General features: G+C 42.5%; 2 protein-coding genes across 7 annotated transcripts in view; one reads left to right on the top strand and one right to left on the bottom strand.

Annotated features, from left to right (window-relative positions):
* Nucleotides 1–3,218, top strand: part of LOC100650079 — a 127,853-nt gene extending 124,635 nt beyond the window's left edge. For both annotated transcript variants that reach the window (XM_048407627.1, XM_020864032.2), the window contains exon 13: nt 191–3,218. In XM_048407627.1, coding sequence (XP_048263584.1) covers nt 191–442 — 252 coding nt within the window. In that variant the 3' untranslated portion in view covers nt 443–3,218. The remainder of the gene's footprint in view (nt 1–190) is intronic.
* Nucleotides 3,215–18,177, bottom strand: part of LOC100650203 (heat shock 70 kDa protein cognate 4) — a 57,978-nt gene continuing 43,015 nt past the window's right edge. For 3 of the 5 annotated variants that reach the window (XM_048407631.1, XM_048407629.1, XM_048407628.1), the window contains 6 exons: nt 8,183–8,301; nt 7,344–7,673; nt 6,163–6,561; nt 4,841–5,212; nt 3,869–4,246; nt 3,215–3,534 (listed from right to left, as the gene is read on the bottom strand). In XM_048407631.1, the coding sequence (XP_048263588.1) occupies nt 3,439–3,534; nt 3,869–4,246; nt 4,841–5,212; nt 6,163–6,561; nt 7,344–7,673; nt 8,183–8,248 (1,641 nt within the window). In that variant the 5' untranslated portion in view covers nt 8,249–8,301 and the 3' untranslated portion in view covers nt 3,215–3,438. Of the gene's footprint in view, nt 3,535–3,868; nt 4,247–4,840; nt 5,213–6,162; nt 6,562–7,343; nt 7,674–8,182; nt 8,302–9,096; nt 10,391–18,177 lie in introns of those variants that run through there. The other 2 variants (XM_003396727.4, XM_020864034.2) reach the window with 2 other exon arrangements.

An 18,177-nucleotide genomic window follows, 5' to 3' on the forward strand; every position in this document is an offset into this window, starting at 1 on the left:
TAAAAACTTTAAAGTAAATAGAAATCCAAGAGAAATCATAGCTAGAGGAGGAAATCAATAAACTTCAGTTACATGAACTACTGTTTCTCAATGAATTAATAAGCTTCTACCACATATTGCAGCAATTAGGAAACTCCAAGTAATTTTTAACAAAGAACGATAATAAAGAACATTCTATTTTTATTCGCAGAAAATCCTGGAGAGTAAAAGAGACAAGTTGATAGATCAACTGGAAGAGGCGAAGATCCTAAAAAGCAACATCGACAAGCGCAGTGTGAACGTATCGACAATTCTGTCGAAGTACCTGAACGAAGAAGAGTTCGCGGATTATCAACACTTCATCAACATGAAGGCGAAGCTGATCGTGGACGGCCGTGAGATTCAGGACAAAGTGAAGCTTGGAGAGGAGCAGCTTGCCGCACTGAGGGAAGCGATCGACTAGTCGTAAAACAAACGCGAACCCGATCGCGATCTGATCGCACCAGAGACGCCTGTTTATACCTGAAAACGCGTGTTCCCTCGAGCATGATACGATTTTTTTACGACAGGAAGGAACACGCGATCAGATCCATGGTATTTTGCAAACGACACGTTGAATTTTGTAAACGATCCTGCTACGCGTGTGTTCGAATCGATGAATGGAACGTGATATCTCTAGCGAATAGGCGTATTGGTAGCTTGGAATCGTTTTTCTTTCTTCTCTTTTTTTTTTAAGAAACACACGTGTTCATTGTACATATCCTTGGAGTCCTAGATGGACTAATCATCGAGACGTCTTCTCGTTGGTGCAAAATTGCACGATTCGAGAATTTTATATCGATTCATCGTGATGTTATGCGAAAGTAAAATTAATTATCGCACGACGATGGACGATATTTAAGATCCAAGCGTGATCCAGAGACGGCCTCGAATGGCTAGTCTTTACTAAACTTGCACTAATTGTATCATGTGGTTCGTGAGCCGAGATGAAGAATGAAGTATCGAAGTAGGCGCCACGAATGGGTACACTCGTTGATAAGGCAACGAAATGGAATAAAATTTCGTTTCTTTCGTTTAAAATTGTGTGATATGAAATAGATCTTTAACGATCAAAGTTATTCGATCCAAGTGTATCTTCCGGTTAATTTTCTTGTGATTTATGTATTAGATATATTGGGGTGGTCGGAATTTTAATATATTGCAATCACGTTATTTTCTCGGCGATGATAAATTAAAAACGTGACGGAAGAAAAGCTCGAGCAGTGGGTCGCTCTTACGTTTCGACGTATTCCATTCGTGGCAACGTTTGGACGAACGCCACTGAAAGTAAACACGTGTACAGCTTATGGATGTTTCCATTACCTGGTTAGCATAATGTGAGCGGCGCTCAAGCCGCGGTATGATTCTTGACCTAGAATTACTTCTGGTGCCTTCGTATATACGATATGTGATATAAAGGGTAAGGAGTCACGTGCTCGTCAGATATACTATATCCGAACAATACAGGCATGCCTAGCGACGTTGTAACATGTATATAATTATAAAAGATGAAACAAGCTAGCGTTTAAGTGATATATCATAGGAAACACACGACACAACACAACACACATGATTCGATGATACAGGTGCGTAAATATGCACGAGACTCGGATTCGAAACACTTTCGAAACCATTATACATACATACATGCTCACATATACAACGATTACTATTTTTTATGTTTTTGTTCTAACCCCAGAGGCTCTCGTGAGCCTCTATGACGCTTGTGATCTTACTTACTTCTGTACGACCGTACCAAGGACTCTCGAAAGCGAACATATCAAAGATAAATAATTTCGAGCCTCCATGGTGGTCTTACGAAAAATTTTATGCCTCGGTCATTTTCCAAGCAGTTCGTCGCTCCTTTCCCCGCCTTTGAGCCATTTTTCTTTTTTTTTTTTTACATCCCGTTCTTGCGTACATACCCTGCGTTCTTCGTTTCGACAATCGTGTCGCAACGATCAGCCTCGATCTCGACGACGAATTCGAGAACGAAGAAGACGTGGCAAAAATTTGAAGCGTAGGATCCTCCGGTTTTTTGAGCTCGGTAATGAGATACTTACTGACAGACTCAAAGATCCCGAGATGGAATCTGTCTTCTGTTACTCGACCCAGCGAAAGGTTCGCGGCGCGATTGCATAATTCCGTGATTGAAATAAACGAGTATATTGGAATGCTTTAAATTACTTAGCGGCACTAGAGCGAAAACAGAGATGAAGGTGGAATACCAAACGATCTATTTCGATTTCGCAATGCTCGAAACTACGAGCTGCTGAATCTGTAACACTTTCGGATCGTCAAATCTACTATCTGTTGTAACTTAATTTCTAACGATCGAATATCATGAAATAGTTGAATTCACTGGAATTCCACTTAATGTAAAAACTGGTACGGATTAACCTAATATCTCAGTACAAATTGGAAAGGATCGTAAATTAGAAAGTGATCAGCCGATCGAACCGTTTCGCGCGGAACGAGAAGAACGAACAAAAAGTAAATTGTAACGCGCGTGAAAGACTGAGCACAGGGCATAAAATTTTGCGACAACATTATAGTCAGTTTCTGTTCCTCGTTTGTTTCTCGATTGTTCGCAAGATACCGCGCTGATAAGGCGCTGACACTGTAATCTCGGCGCCCGTCCGACTCGGGAATTAGCCACATTTCGTAATGTGCTTGCAAACAGCGTTACAGCGTCGCGATTCATCGCGGTGATTCGCGACAACGATACGGAAAATTGTATATAAGAAATTCAGTTAATTCGAAGATAAAAAAACAAAAAGTAGAAAATGGAAAAAAAGAGAAAAACGGAAGACGTTGATGATTAATATGATGAAGAAACCATGGTGCTCTGCATAATCTATTTTTTACGAGAAGAAACGTTCCATTAATGCGTAGGCTATATTTACCTGTACGCTAAGTTCATTAAATATTTAATAGTGTCTCCCTTCCCCCTTTTGTGTACATATTCTTTACATGCATAAACAATATTAATTTTTAACGTGATGCGAGAAGGACCCGTTTGATGAAACAGTTTACACGCTGTATACACATTGATACGTGCGTACCGTACACGTAAGCGGCGACGCTAGGTCGTTGTGTTAGTCTGACAATATTATCGCATATCTCGAATGTATTACGAAATCATTACGATAACTACCTTTCCCAAACTCGCTTGCAATAAATAATGCGTTGGAAATTAACGTGGAGCCGTTTATTTTATGATTCAACCTTGTGAACTGTTTTAATTGCTTACAAGCGTTCAATTGTCTTGGGTTCACAAATATTTTGATCGTTCGGAATTAAGCTCGTTTAATATAGAGTCGTGCGAAAAATATGAACAACGAATTTTAAATATCGCGTGAAAAGTTTTATCAAAGCACCGGCGGCACGCGGTATAACCTACCGAGGGTAAATATCCAGTCAGTCTATTTCCTCTATCGTTGGATTGGCCGAAGAGCTATAATTTTGCCCGTATCCTGTGCTGTTGTAAAATTTGGTAAAAATCGGTTTACAAACCTGAAAAATTAACATGTTTTATTTATAAATTAGAACAACGACAACTACGTGCTAATTATGAATAAACTATAATAATGGGACTTTCAAGGAAATATATTATTAGTCGGTTAGGTAGAAAGCTACTATTCGTTCGTATCGTTAGTAGATAATTAAAGGACCTGCAGAAGATAATAAAGCAAAAACTTCAACAGGTTCACTAAATTCGTATCACGATTCGATTACAATAGCGCCTGTTGAATTCATTATTCAAAAAGGAAAAAAGAAGAAAAACATATCTCCCTCCACAGATATAATATAAAATATGTAATAAGAACATATTAAAAAGAAAACATACTTTTTCAGCATCTTTTAATTTATTCTCGAACTGCTCCTTAGTGGCGGAAGTATTGATATCGAGCCACTTGATGATTTCATTGCACTTGTTAGCTATGAGTTTCCGGTCTCCTTCCGCAATCTTCGCCTTGATATTCTCATCCTCGATGGAATTCTTTACGTTAAAGCAATACGACTCGAGGTTGTTCTTCGCCGCGATTCTCTCCTTCTGCGATTGGTCTTCCGCGTGGTATCTTTCCGCTTCGTTCACCATTCGTTCTATGTCCTCCTTGCTGAGTCGTCCCTTGTCGTTGGTTATCGTTATCTTGTTCTCCTTGTTCGTTGATTTCTCCACGGCAGACACGTTCAAGATACCGTTCGCGTCGATGTCGAAGGTCACCTGGGAAGCAAAAGAATGGAAGAAATCTGAAAGAAGAAGAAAAGAAAGAAAAACGACACTTTCTCCGTTGTTTTGTTCGACATCGCGCGGTCCAGACGCCATCTCCATTCCTTCGAGTCCTTCCACCTCCGCGTCTGCTTTCCGTTCCGATACTTATCCGGACAGCCTGACAATTCCAATAGAGTTCCATCCGACTCGTACACTGGTGGCAACAGGCAGAAAAGAAATCTCGAGGCACGGAATCGTCTGGAAAGGATCTCTCAACCCTGTCCAGTCGTAACCCTAACCCTCGTCCTCTCGACGGATTTGTGTATATCCTTGCCAAGGATTTCCTTTTTCGACGCAATTGCTGCGTCTCGCTACGTACCAGCACCGCTGATACTCTATTGGAATTGTTTTCTTATCTCTGGTTTTTCCAGTCTACGAAACGTTTATTAGCGATCTTGCGATTTATCGTTATGGGAGCTAGTAGTCAGCTTCTCTGCTTTAATTGTCGATACTGGTAATCATTGATTTATGCGTTAATTGCGAACGTTTAACGGTCCTGAGAAAAGGATTCAATAATTAATTTGAAGTTTCTATGAAAAGACACACTTCGATTTGCGGTATGCCTCGATGCGCCGGCGGAATCCCAGAAAGCTCGAATTTTCCCAGGAGGTTGTTGTCCTTGGTCATTGCTCTCTCCCCCTCGTAAACCTGGATCAGGACGCTCGGTTGATTGTCCGAGTAGGTAGTGAAAGTTTGCGTCTGCTTGGTCGGGATCGTGGTGTTGCGTTTGATGAGAGCGGTCATCACGCCACCGGCGGTCTCTATCCCGAGGGACAACGGAGTCACGTCCAGGAGCAGCAGATCCTGTACGGCTTCGGACTTGTCACCCTGCAATATGGCCGCCTGCACTGCCGCCCCGTACGCCACAGCCTCGTCCGCATTTATCGATTTGTTAAGGTCCTTTCCATTAAAAAAGTCCTGTCAATGGAAGGAAAAGGGATTGGGATCTCGTTTGTTTGTTTAAAAAATCTCTTTTTTCTTAATACCAGAATCAATCTCTAATGTGTACTTAAATCTAGAATAGTAAGTAAATTATCGCGATGAGATATGTAACTCAGAAGATGAAAGTGAAGACTTATTCCTAGAAACATTTGCATCAGTTTAGTAATTACAAAGATAAAGTCGTTAAAGTATTTAATGGTCTGGAAGAATAAATAACTTTAGGAGTCGAAGAATAACAGACGCCACAGTACTTAGTAAGTTCAAATATGCAGAAGGATATTCACATATTCTATTAGTTTATTTAAAGATTTTCTAATTTCGTCGCATCAAGCTCGATCGTTACATTACGTTAATCAGTCTCTATTGGAAAGGACAATAAATTGCGAACGCAGTCATATTAGAATTTATCGCAACGATCGCAATGGCCTCCAAAGTACTCTAATTCAATTACGATTATTGGTGTCCGAACGATAAAAGTCGAAGCCCTTCGTGCCGTCAAACACCATAAATATATTCGAGCAGGCTGTACGTTTAATGGTACCGGTAACGCGGTGACTACGCGCAGGGTCGAAAAACGCGGGTGTTGACTTTGTCATAGAGCTCATTAATTTTGTAACGTTCGTTCTGGGGGCGTCGACCCCCCTCCCCCTCCCTATATTGTTCGCGACCGTACCCTCGTCCTGCGTTTCGAACCCTTAAAACACTGGGGTCGCTCCGCTAGGAAATGTAATCGAATTTTAATGCGTTTCATTATCGAACCTGCCCTGTATCACCCTAACTTCGTTTTAAAGAACCGACACACCGCGTCGCGTCAAACGTTGGCTCAGAGGGCGTTGCTCGCCAACAGTGAATACTTGTTCCTGCCTATATGCTATCTTTTATGTATGAAAGGGTTATCCCGTAAATAAATAAAGAATGAAAGCAACCTGAAGGAACCTCTGGATTCGTGGAATTCTAGTCGAGCCACCGACGAGCACGATGTCGTGAATCTGAGATTTGTCCATCTTGGCGTCGCGCAGAGCTTCCTCAACTGGCTGTAACGTACACTTGAAGAGATCTTGGTTGAGCTCTTCGAAGCGAGCGCGCGTGATGGACGTGTAAAAGTCGATGCCATCGAGCAGGGAATCGATTTCGATGTTGGCTTGCGTCGATGAGGACAAGGTTCTCTTGGCGCGTTCGCACGCTGTTCTCAACCGACGAACAGCTCGTTTGTTCGTCGCCAGATCCTTCTTAAACTTTCTTGAGAACTCTTGTGTGAAGTGTGTCACCATGCGACTGTCGAAGTCCTCGCCACCCAGGTGGGTGTCACCGGCAGTGGCCTTCACCTGAAATTATATGCGTATTCTATTCTAGAATGCAAGTTCTCTACTCTTCTGGTAATATTAATTTTATTGTTGGATATCTGTCGTAACTTTACAATTAACCTCGATATTTCCAGAAATTTCGATTTTAACGCGATACCTGATAATCTGAATATTTACTGTCAAAACCGTCGTAACTTTATAATCGCTCTTTCAAAGCATTCTTGTGCTACTGTGTTTAAAACTAGAGCGAGTAAAAATTATGTTGAGTCAGAGAAACTCACGTTTCTACAAGAAAGTAAAAAAATCCTACGAGTCTTAACACGTTGGCGGTCAGTGATCTTGAAGCACAGAGGAATTTAATATCATGCGATGAAATTAAAAAAATTCTCGTTTACTCGAGCCATGCAGAAAGATAGCAACAAATCAGCAGACGTTAAAGCGTTAAAACTCTCGACGTAGAAATTATTCTATTCGATACTCAAGGTACTGACTTAATCAAATCATTACTAAAATCGTCAGATTAACAGAAGATAATAACGAAACATCACGCTGCAGCATTACTCTCTTTTGGCAGTAAAATTGCTGAGTCAGAAGACTTAGTTGCTGGCATTTATTCGTTCTACGTAGCTTTCGCATTAAACCATAAGGAACGGTGCTTTTATTTAAAAACTTTCCTTGGACTTGTTTCTCACAGCGTGGAAAAGCACGTAGCTCCGTCCCGAGAGGGTTCCAACGGCAGTAGGAAAAAGGAAGTTCCTTCGCGGAGGAATGCGGTTCGCGGTCCGTGCATAGACGAAACTTACTTCGAATATGCCGTCGTTGATAGTCAGTATCGATACGTCGAAAGTACCGCCGCCGAGATCGAAGATCAGAACGTTCCTTTCACCGCGGCCCTTTTTGTCGAGGCCGTAAGCAATAGCTGCGGCAGTCGGCTCGTTAATGATCCTCAGGACATTCAAGCCGGAGATAGTACCGGCGTCCTTGGTAGCCTGTCGCTGGGAATCGTTGAAGTACGCTGGTACCGTAATCACGGCGTTCGTGACGGACTTTCCTAAATAAGCTTCCGCCGTTTCCTTCATTTTCGTCAAAACCATCGACGAGATCTCTTCGGGAAAGAAGGACTTCGTCTCACCCTAGAATCGATATAGCAACTCGGGATAGAATTGATCATAGAGAAGAGCGAGAGTGTGTTATAAATTCCTCCGAAACGTTTAATTTCTTAGGTTTCGTTTGAAAGATGGCCTACTCTTCCCTAGAGCCAAATGGAATTTTAGATTTGATGTTTATTTTTATTAAAAAAGGTTCGGAATAATTGACATAACGAACCTGAACGAACGAACATGATACCATAGAAATACCGATAAGTATCCAAGAATCGTTCCAGTTTCCTTGAAAGCTCGGAAAAGTGAAAAATTTATGATTGAACGTCAATCCTTAAGAATGTAGGAAAATATGCCAGCTTACAAAGGATGAGTTTACAGTTTGATAAGATACTGATTGTTCGAAATGTAGGCCAACATCCATAAAGCAACATTGATACCGTACACAGAACAAAGTCAAACGTTTCTAATTAAATTCCTTGTCTAACTGTGGATGTTCACGCGGTTGGACGTCAGGTCCCGTTAAACGTTAGCCAACTCACCTTGTACCGAACTCGGATTTTCGGTTTTCCTCCGTCGTTAACTACGGTGAACGGCCACTGTTTCATGTCAGCTTGGACTGATGGATCATCGTAACGTCTGCCAATCAGCCTCTTCGCATCTGTCGGACGATTTCATTTACGCTTCCCTTAGTCATCGATTCGAGGATTTCTGGCAGCGATCGCATAATTGGCCGCGAATTCAGCGCATGATCGAGAGACGCAACGATCACGATCACGCTCTTATCGTGGCGAAACGAGCGAACTTATCGTGGGCGAATTTCGACCTCGTCCGCTGAACGACTATAGATCTCGGAACGGTAAGTCGATTTGGCAGCCACGAAACGAGAGCGTTCTCGACGTTGAACTGGTTTCCGGTCGCGTTTCTTTTCGCGGACCAGCTACTGCGCCGGAAGCCAGCCCAGAAACCCGGAAATGACGGTGATTCTTGGGATCCTAGCTACGCTGCCAAGTCGACGGACCTTGCCAGCGTGATTATCAAAAATTCTGCTCGCGTAATGCTCTACGTTTTGATTTTACGTCCGAATTCAAGAAGTATCTCTTAATTTTGTTTTCTTATTTTTTTTTTTTTCTTTTTAGAAGATGGAACATTTTGCTTAGCTTCGTTTCAATCCTCAAATACAAATCAGTAGTCTTTTAGAAGAAATTTGGTTTATCGTAATTTCATTATTACAATCTAAATTCCGGAGAATTGAACAAATTTTAAGATTTGAAATTTGTGAAAGGTAATTTATAGTGATTTCTATCTGTGGCTTTTATGTATCATAATACAGTATTTTAATGAATACAATTATCAAGAAATCCATCCGTAGACTATCGGTAACAGTAATGTCAAAAATAAGGAAGTCTGTGATTAGGAATTAAACTTTGACACGATCATCGAATTATAACCCTACCAAAGATCGTGTTCGTGGGATTCATAGCTACTTGATTCTTGGCTGCATCACCGATTAACCTCTCCGCTTCGGTAAACGCCACGTAGCTCGGTGTAGTGCGATTTCCTTGGTCATTAGCGACGATCTCGACTTTTCCATTGAGAAATACGCCGACACACGAATAGGTTGTTCCCAAATCAATTCCTACCGCCGGTGCTGTCATTGTAAACCCGATGAAATTTGGAAGAACGAAACGAGAAAACTGGATGCAACGACAGAATAATCGCCGCTCGACTGTTCTGGTCGTGCAGTCTACTGTCTTCTTACGTACGTTCAATGCTGCGTGCGATTGAGCTAAATTGGAAAATGTCCCCTATACTTGTAGGCACTTGAGTTACATCAATGACAAATAAAAAGTAGCGGAAAAAAGCGTACTATTTATCGAAGGTTGTAAAAGTATGCTCTAGACACCATTTTTGTCTTGTATATTTAACGTACTGTAATATTAAGAGGACCTTTTGCACCGGTATCTTTTCTGTTTTACGATAATGGTATTCTTGTGCTTTCAAAAACGCCTAAAATATTCAGAAAGGCTGACGACGATGTTGAAAAAAGAACTGAGTTGTTCACCTTCGTTATGAACTTGGAACTAGGAAATCAAGATTGGATGTATCTTTTCCATGCAATAATTCAAGCAATTAAAGACGAGAAACGGCTTTTCAATTTCATATCTTCCATCGTTGCAGTTACTCGAGATAAATACACTTCAGATTTTTCTTCTTCCCCAGAGAATCGAACGTCGCGAATTTACGATTCGTAACATAGCTCGAGAAAACCTTATCACACAGAACGTTTCACGCTCGACGAGAAGGTGTTGATCTCGGTAGTATCAGGAAGCCATGGGTCTGGCAACTTGGGTTTTGAAAGGGAGACTTCTTCGGTCCGATAATCAGTCAATTACCGGAGAGATCGATCGCGTCGTTCGTATATTTCGCGCGTTCGACCGCGACGCGTCGATTCCCATCCACGACGCGGACAGACGCCGTGATTCGTGACCAGGGTTTTGAATTGACTCCGCGTCTGTGATGCGTACAAAGAGACACGCTGACGGCCTATTTCATTTATGGCTCCCTAATAAACTTCCCATTACAAGCTTCTACCGCGATGATCGATAACGTGAATCGAAATGCAGACCACGCGTAGCTTCGGGCAACCTCCAGCGTGTTTTTTTAATTCCTCAAACAATGTCTTGGTAGTTTTAAGTTCATTCGATAATTTTGGTGTGACAGCGCGACTGCTTTTGGAAGGTGAAGGAGTAGAGTTTCATCTGGCTGCGTTACAAAGGTTTCACGATTTTACGAGAAAGGGAAATATTCGAAAACGTCGGAAGAAAATTGATGCTGAGAATTAATTAAGCGACACGGGCTCTTATCGGAACCGGAACACGAGCATACGAGGAAGTTCCGCCCCAAGCTGGTCCAGCGTCGTCGAGGTGGAGCTTCCACCAGAGCCCGATAAATTTATCCCGAAGGGGAGTCCCAAATGCAGGATGTGACGCGTTAATTTGCTTATCCTTTCCCCTACGAGGGTGAACGATGTCATAATTAATGACTATTCCTAACGACAAACCTTGGACGCTTACCAGATGAACCCACATTACATAAAACTTTTGAGACACCACAGATCCGAGAAAATTGCAACAGAATTCAACAGAATCCCTTGATACAAGATTATATGAAACTATAAGGAAGGCTGCTGATATATACTTCGCTTGCTTCACTCATCAGGCCACATGCATCGTATAACGTACAATAGTAAATAACATGTTACAGCTAAAAGTTCGTATAAAATCGAAGTGAATCTAAGCTGTTACGATCAATCGTATTCCTTCCATTTGCTCTTTTTCTAGCTCTGCACAATACTAGACTTCAGCCAGAAATCAAAACTCGAAAGAAGAGACAGAAACGCGACGAAAGAAGAACAGTATCGAAGAATCGAAGGCAAAACGAGATGGTTTAGAGTTTTGGAGAATGAAGATGGCGCGAAGGGGAGGTGATGCGAATATCGAGATTGGATCGGGGCGGGAGTATGTGTAAGCCTCATAAATATGTCGTCAGGCCGGTAAACAAGACACGCGAAGTCGGTACAAGCTGTACGTCCGTTCATGGTGTATTGTAGAATCGTTCGGTGGCCGCGGTCGTGGAGATGCTCGGGTACCGCGACCGGGATTTAAAGCCGGGAAATTTATCGTTTCGCGAGGAGGCGGACAGAAGCGACGAAAGGGATGAAGCCAGAACTGCGAGGAGATAGAAGGAGGGACGAGGGTGAGCGATGTACACGAATGAATGCGGCGAGAAAGCGCAGAGAGTGAAGGAGATACCGAACGATACAAGGCAGAGGAAGGAGGAAAGAGTTTCGCGTACAACGAAAACCTCTGGCAGACTACCGAAAACCGGTCGTTTCCAATCCTGCCTCTCATCCCACAATCTGGCCGTGATTCAACGATCGCTCCGTCGGCTCTTTTCACCTTGGCTACCGTTCCTCTTAGCATAGATGCGTCGCGTTCCGAAGGAAACCGCGATTTTCACCCCTGTTACAAAGCGAAACCGCCGATCATCTAAATGGACCTTAGCAAGATCTTTGTCTTCTTTTATAAATGCCTCGTGATTCTGTCTCGGCTGGAAAAACTGCTATGGACGCAGAAGACGATGATTTATTTCTGTGGAATCTTTGGATTTAAGGAAACGCTGGGATATTATTATATTAAGTTTGCGTGGCTAGAGTATATTTGAGATTTATGCATCATCAATCAATTATGTTATATTACCGCGTGACGTTGCGATATTAGAGGAAGCAAAGAGGGCGAAGGATGCGTTTCGCGCGGGATCTATTCATCAGTGGACTCATCGGTAAGGTTACCTAACAGGTTTGCTATAAACGTCAAAGTAGCAGGAATACATTCTCAAACGACTATTTCTAAGAATTATGTTTTCAATATCCATGCTGTAACAAGGAGAACTTCCTCGATATAATACAGAGTAGAATATTCCAAGATGACAGTCAATTCTACTTCGATTCCTAATGTACTTCCGTTCCTTAAACCGCAATAACTCGATAAGACGTTTAAGGAACAAAACTAGTGTATCACGTGGCCTCATCGGAGAGAGCATCCGTTCTGCAACGACTTCTCGAGGCCGGTAATCTACCGCGACAAGCGGCAGCGATTGTCATATTTCTTACCGGATAATACATATCGTAAATAACAAGGCTGATATTGAATGAGAGAAAAGTGGGAACCGGTTACAATATTTTCAGTGCATCGGCAGGGCCAGCGGACTGGCTCGAGTCGATCGGCGCTGGTCAGAAGAGAGGCAGTGAGCGGATCGGGAAGGGCGGGAGGGCAACGGTGAGCTGCAACATTTCGAATATAAGTTAGCCGGATATTGTTCGGCGCGGGGCGAATGGTAAGGGGCTTAGCAGCTCTGAAGCAGCGGCCAATATGGTGGTTACATGAGGATGAAACGATATAAATCCCGAAACGCTTACAGTTATTGCAGATCCAGCGTAATATCCACTCGAGCGGCGGTCCGCCGGCCGGCCGGTTTACGCGGTAATTCGCCGATGACAGCGTCGCGATAAAATGAAATCGGTTCGCGGCTTTTATAACGACCGCGATGCGCTAATCCCTTCGCCGGCAAAGTTGACGCGGAACTTACTTAAAATGAGGCAAAAGGCGAACCAGAAGTATACGTTTGATTTTTTTTTATATAGAAAAATATATACAATATAAATAAATAAAATTTCATGGTACAGTAGAACAATCACTGTAAAATAATTATCGAAAAATGTGACGATACTCTTCGAATTTCAAGACTACAACTGTGATTCATCTTTCAGCTCTTCGTTTCCTAAGCGATCTACAAAAAATAAGAAACGCAAATTGTGGGCTTTTCGATAGAGATTATCGCATCGTAAAAATAGTTTCTGATAATCGATCGAAGACAGACCGAAACCACGAAGACCTTAACCACGCAGCACACGATCGAAATGAAATAAAACAGGCTCGGGATCGATCCCTGTCTTGACTATGTTTCTGCCCGAAGCCAGCCGTTATTTTCTCATCTCAGTCTCGTAAGTCATAAATAATATGCGACGATCAAATTTTCGTCACGGTTTCGAAGATGTCTGGGTGCAAATCCCCTCGCGAAAGACGAAACGGCTCGACGTTCCGATCTTCGCGCGAGATCGTATCGAATGTCGCGCCGTACCGAAGATACACGTCCTGACAAACCTCATATGGTATTCATGAAAACTGCGTATTCATCAATGAGATGATCGTCGGATCCTGGATAAAAATCCGGCTCGACCACCGAGTGCGCCGTTACACGCGCGTTACTTCTACTTCCTCTTACCACTCATCCTCTCCCGTCAGCCGCGTGGTTGGCCTTGTCTGCCGGAATATTCGAGCTCGCAAGAAAGAACATTTCTGTCAAGGGTGGCGGCGTGTACATGGCTGTATGCGGATCGGCGTGTGCGTTATTTGTGTGAGTTATTTCACACATGGCGGCCGATCGATAGGCATCGCATTGCATTCGGGGACTCTCTGTCGCCTCTACGCTTCTCTCGTTTCTCCCTGAGTACACCTACCTTCGCGCAAGACCCGCGATAGATAATATGTCCTTCTGTCTGGATAGCAACGATCGCTTATCGTTCCACGTGTCACTGGATGTAAGAGACACGGTAGGAATCACACGGTCCTTTCGAGGACATCGTCTCAGCTAAACAATAGAATTTGCAGAAAGAAATGAGCAAGTTTAACGATACGGTTATACGAGTCAATCCTCACAAATATTGTAATATTTGTGTATAATTACTTGTTGATTGCATATAAAAATTGTAGGAAAAACATCAATTACGTGAGTTACATTTCGTGTTTATTATAGGGAATTATGGTCACATTTGTTAAATTAATTCAACAGCGCTCCACAAATTTCACCAAGCAAAAGTTTAAATTGTCGGCATTTGTATATTTTAAACGGTGAGCGATTCAAATTTTACGATGACACGCTCGCACGGATCCCGATGAAATCCCGAGACCATAAAATTCGAAACTCGTTCAATTTCTTTTTAATCGATTTATTCACAGGTTTCTAATCAATCGATTGAATTTTCATTTTACCGTGGGTCAGTAACATTTTTCGTGATGTAGGATCGACGCGCGCGATCTTTGAATCTCGATGATTCGCGGGACACGCGAATGAAACGCGAACGATATTTCATATAACCGGCGCGCGATCCGTGGCGTTGCTGCGGTCGCATCGTTAGGTTCGGCGAAATGAAAATACGACGGCTGTCGTTTACAGACACGTCGGACGTCCACCTGGACGTAATACGGCCCGGTATAATTAATCCTTCGCGAGCAAAACGCGCGTTATTGTGTCCCGGTAAGTTGTGACAGTAAATTACTCGTCAAGTCTAGCGAAGAGCAAACATTTCTCTCCGCGTTGATCCTGCTATTTCGGATCGAAATTACTTGTAGCCGCGTGTCCGCGAAACGAACGGCGCGGCTTAATAAAACGTCAGCCAGGAGAGCTGCGTATTAAATGGTAAATTCATAGTATCGTGCACTGGTTAAGATATCTGTACTTTATGCCGGGCAACAAATGTCATTTTCTGTTTATCTTTTCCATTTTTGTAGTCAGTTGCTGGATATGGTTGCAAATAATACTAGAGAAAGGGAGGAGAAGAGATATAAAGAATGGCATGTAATTGTGAATAAACTAGAAGTGGAGGTAGAAGAACTTTTTGTCTTTACGGGATTCGTTATTTAAACTGGATCGAGTTCTGAAGACTTGTAAATACGTGTACGTGTACGTATTTTTTTATATGTATTCTAAAATACTTTCTTCGTCAAATATAACAATATGCCGCTATTCTTGTGAAATCTCGTTGAATATTCAACAGTTTATTCGAGCGAAACTCTAACATCCACCTGTTCTTTTTTAACCTTCCTCCTCTCTCCTCCTCAGATTACCCCAATCATTTAACAATAAAACCCTCGATAACCGCAACTCTATCCACATCGACCGATCACCGGCCAATTAACCGCTTCCATCGGCGATCTCGACTTCCACGAGAAAACTCTGACACTACCTCTCTCTTACTTACTACACGGAAAAGACGAATCGCGAGAGGGAATCGTTGCAGTCGATCCAATTTTCCCCTATCTTACCGCAGCAATCTACAGGTAAGCGAATCCATCAGACGTGAGCAAGCATGTCGATCCATTAATTCGTGCATCGAATGCAGGAGCCCGCGCGATTCCCGGTCGCCGCCGTGGCCGTCCCTTAATGGAGCACCGAGTTATCGGTGAAATTTCCAATAAGACTCGGTCGGTGGAATCATCCTGCCACTTCAGTCGGCACGTACCCGCGATCGCCGGAAGACGGTTTTGACGCTTGCTTACAGTGGCGAGGAGCGGCGGACGTAATGTGCCAATAAAAATGCAAAGTACGGCCCTCCTTCGCCGCGCGCGTTGCTCCTTCTTCTCTTTTCCTGTCCGTGTGCACACCCCCGAGGGGATGGGCTGCCGCTCCCTTCTCCGATTCAATGCTTCTCTCGCGAGACGAACCGCTCGAGAGACGCTTCGCGAAAGTGGCTGCGAAACAAGCATCACGAGTGGCCCGACAATACGGCTCGCAGTTTTTCCCTGGTCGGGAGTTGGCGTTAGAGAAAGGTAAAGTCGTTGGGAAATTGTTATGGACCCTGCTGTACAGAGAAATGGGAAAATGACGTCTTGTTTGATGGAGATTCCTAGTTCAATGAGGTTGAGTTTGATATTAAAACTTTTGTGTGACAAGGAGAATTCGATTCGTTTATTTTCGGAACTTACCTGGTTGTCCAGTTATTGAGAAAGGTACACGCGTTTCTCTCTTCTTCGTTGAATGCGAGTGAGATACGAATACCTGACGTATTTACGTATTACGTCAGAGCCCCTTTCCAAGAAATTAGTTCCAAGGATTAAAGGAGTTGCCGTAACAAGCAGCTCCACTTTCTAATAATTTAAGTAAACAAACAAAAACCAACTAAAAATCAATCAAATTCATAAGTCTCAACTAATATTTTTGTAGTAATATATCTTTGCACTTGCGCAAACTTTATTGTAATTTTAGTTCAGTCGAATAGTATTATATGGATTACCGAAAGCTTTGGTAATTTCGTGGTGATATTAATACTTCCTGTAGATGTGACGAATTATATTTGAAGTTGGTCGTCCTATCGCTGTATACGAATTGACATTTTCGGCACTGATTGGTTGAATCGTCATTACGTTGACAGGTATACGTCAGATTCTCGTTATTTCCACAACTACGATCAAAGTATCTCGACGATATTATTTTTACTGTAAATAAGCGGATGCTAATGAAGTGTTTCTGGACGAACGCGGTACGGCGCAACGCCGCGTAGTTTGCGTAAACGTAGAAAGGTTAAAAATATTTTCTTCGCTCGGCGAACGCTGCCTCGACCCGTTGATGAAACCGATCAAATGGCAATCGGGCTGCGCAACGATTCGTCCGGAAGATAATACATCAATCAGCAGTTCAATTAGCCGCAAAACCGGAATATGGTTATCTGCAGCGATTATCCCGCCGCTTCTGTTAACGATCGGGTTCAACATAGGTCAGAACGAACTGATTAGCTCGTTGGATGCAATATTGTAGTTGAAAGAAAAAAATGATCAAAGACGGGGGATGAAAGATACGATCTGCTTAACCCTAACCCTAGGTGGTCTATCAAGTAGTGTTCAAACAGAGATCTCCACCTACCAATGTAATTTTGCTTTTTAGTCTTAACGAATGGTCAGTTATACGCAAGATATCGAACGTTTTATTCATAAAACAAACATGTAAACGCAGGACCTTCTCAATAAAGAATAAAATTGATTCTTATTAAAATACATATGTTTAATTATTCTAATTTAAGGTACTGTAGTACGATTTCAACGTAGGTGGTCTGAGAAAGTTTTACCAAGCGTGTGCATACCATAGCCGGTGCAATACGATCGCATCGAAGATGACCGCATAGTTGCATATATCTTTGGAAACTGTATGAGTGTGCGCGCGAGAGGAGGAGCGAAACTAAAAAGAAGAAAGAACAGGCAGGAGGAAGAAAGGGATACTTGTTACTTATAATTTATCGTTCACATAATGAGATTTAGTATTCAGACGGGTGAATTCAATCGGTAGTAGTTCAACTGATCGGACATTGACTAAAATTTCCTTCAATTAAGTGGAGTTAAAATAAATGAAGTACTATTGTACCTTCGGTACATTACGTACGCATTTAAGTATTTTTGTAAATTTGTATAAATCTATGAAGGATTATAAAGGAGACATTTCGCGTTTCACAAAGTAAGAACGCCCACTGCTCAGCTATTTATCTTTGTTCAAGGCGCTTATGTCTTTTAAATTCTGCCCCTTCGTGCCTATAAAAATGGCCAGAGGAAACGTTCAACCGCGTCGACTTTCATATCCTTTTACGTAAACTAGTAAAAAGACATTATAATGAGGGCTTATACGGATCTCCGCCTTAAATTCATTCGTACCACGCGATTACAGGATTATCCCGAGTGGACTATGCCGCCTTCTGTAACCAACATCGGATTTATAACTCTAATGCCGGCGATAGAATAGCATTAGTCGTGACGTTGGTTAAACCGTTACTCTATTCACCGTACGAGCATTTTGTATAAGACTAGGTCGAAGATACTACACAAACAACGAAATCACGTTACAGTCTATAATGAATCGGAATGCCGAACTAACATGACCGGAGAAAACAGAGCAACGAACTAACATTTGGAAAATAGATCTACTTCCTGTAATTAGGTTGGTGGGATATTTAAACGCGTCATGATACTCATCCTAGTTACCCTTTGGAAAGTATAGCGGGTGAGCATGAAGTTGCCAGGACTCGCCGCTCACTCGTAGAACAAGCTGAACAGACGCGTTTCTGTGCGGGACAAGTTACAAAACGTTCGTGTGCACGCATGCATACACACATAGCTGACACCAACGTACGTCATACGTGTGCGTGCGTTAC

The sequence above is a fragment of the Bombus terrestris genome, chromosome 7, assembly GCF_910591885.1.
Source record: "Bombus terrestris chromosome 7, iyBomTerr1.2, whole genome shotgun sequence".
In the NCBI taxonomy this organism is placed as follows: Eukaryota; Metazoa; Arthropoda; class Insecta; order Hymenoptera; family Apidae; genus Bombus; species Bombus terrestris.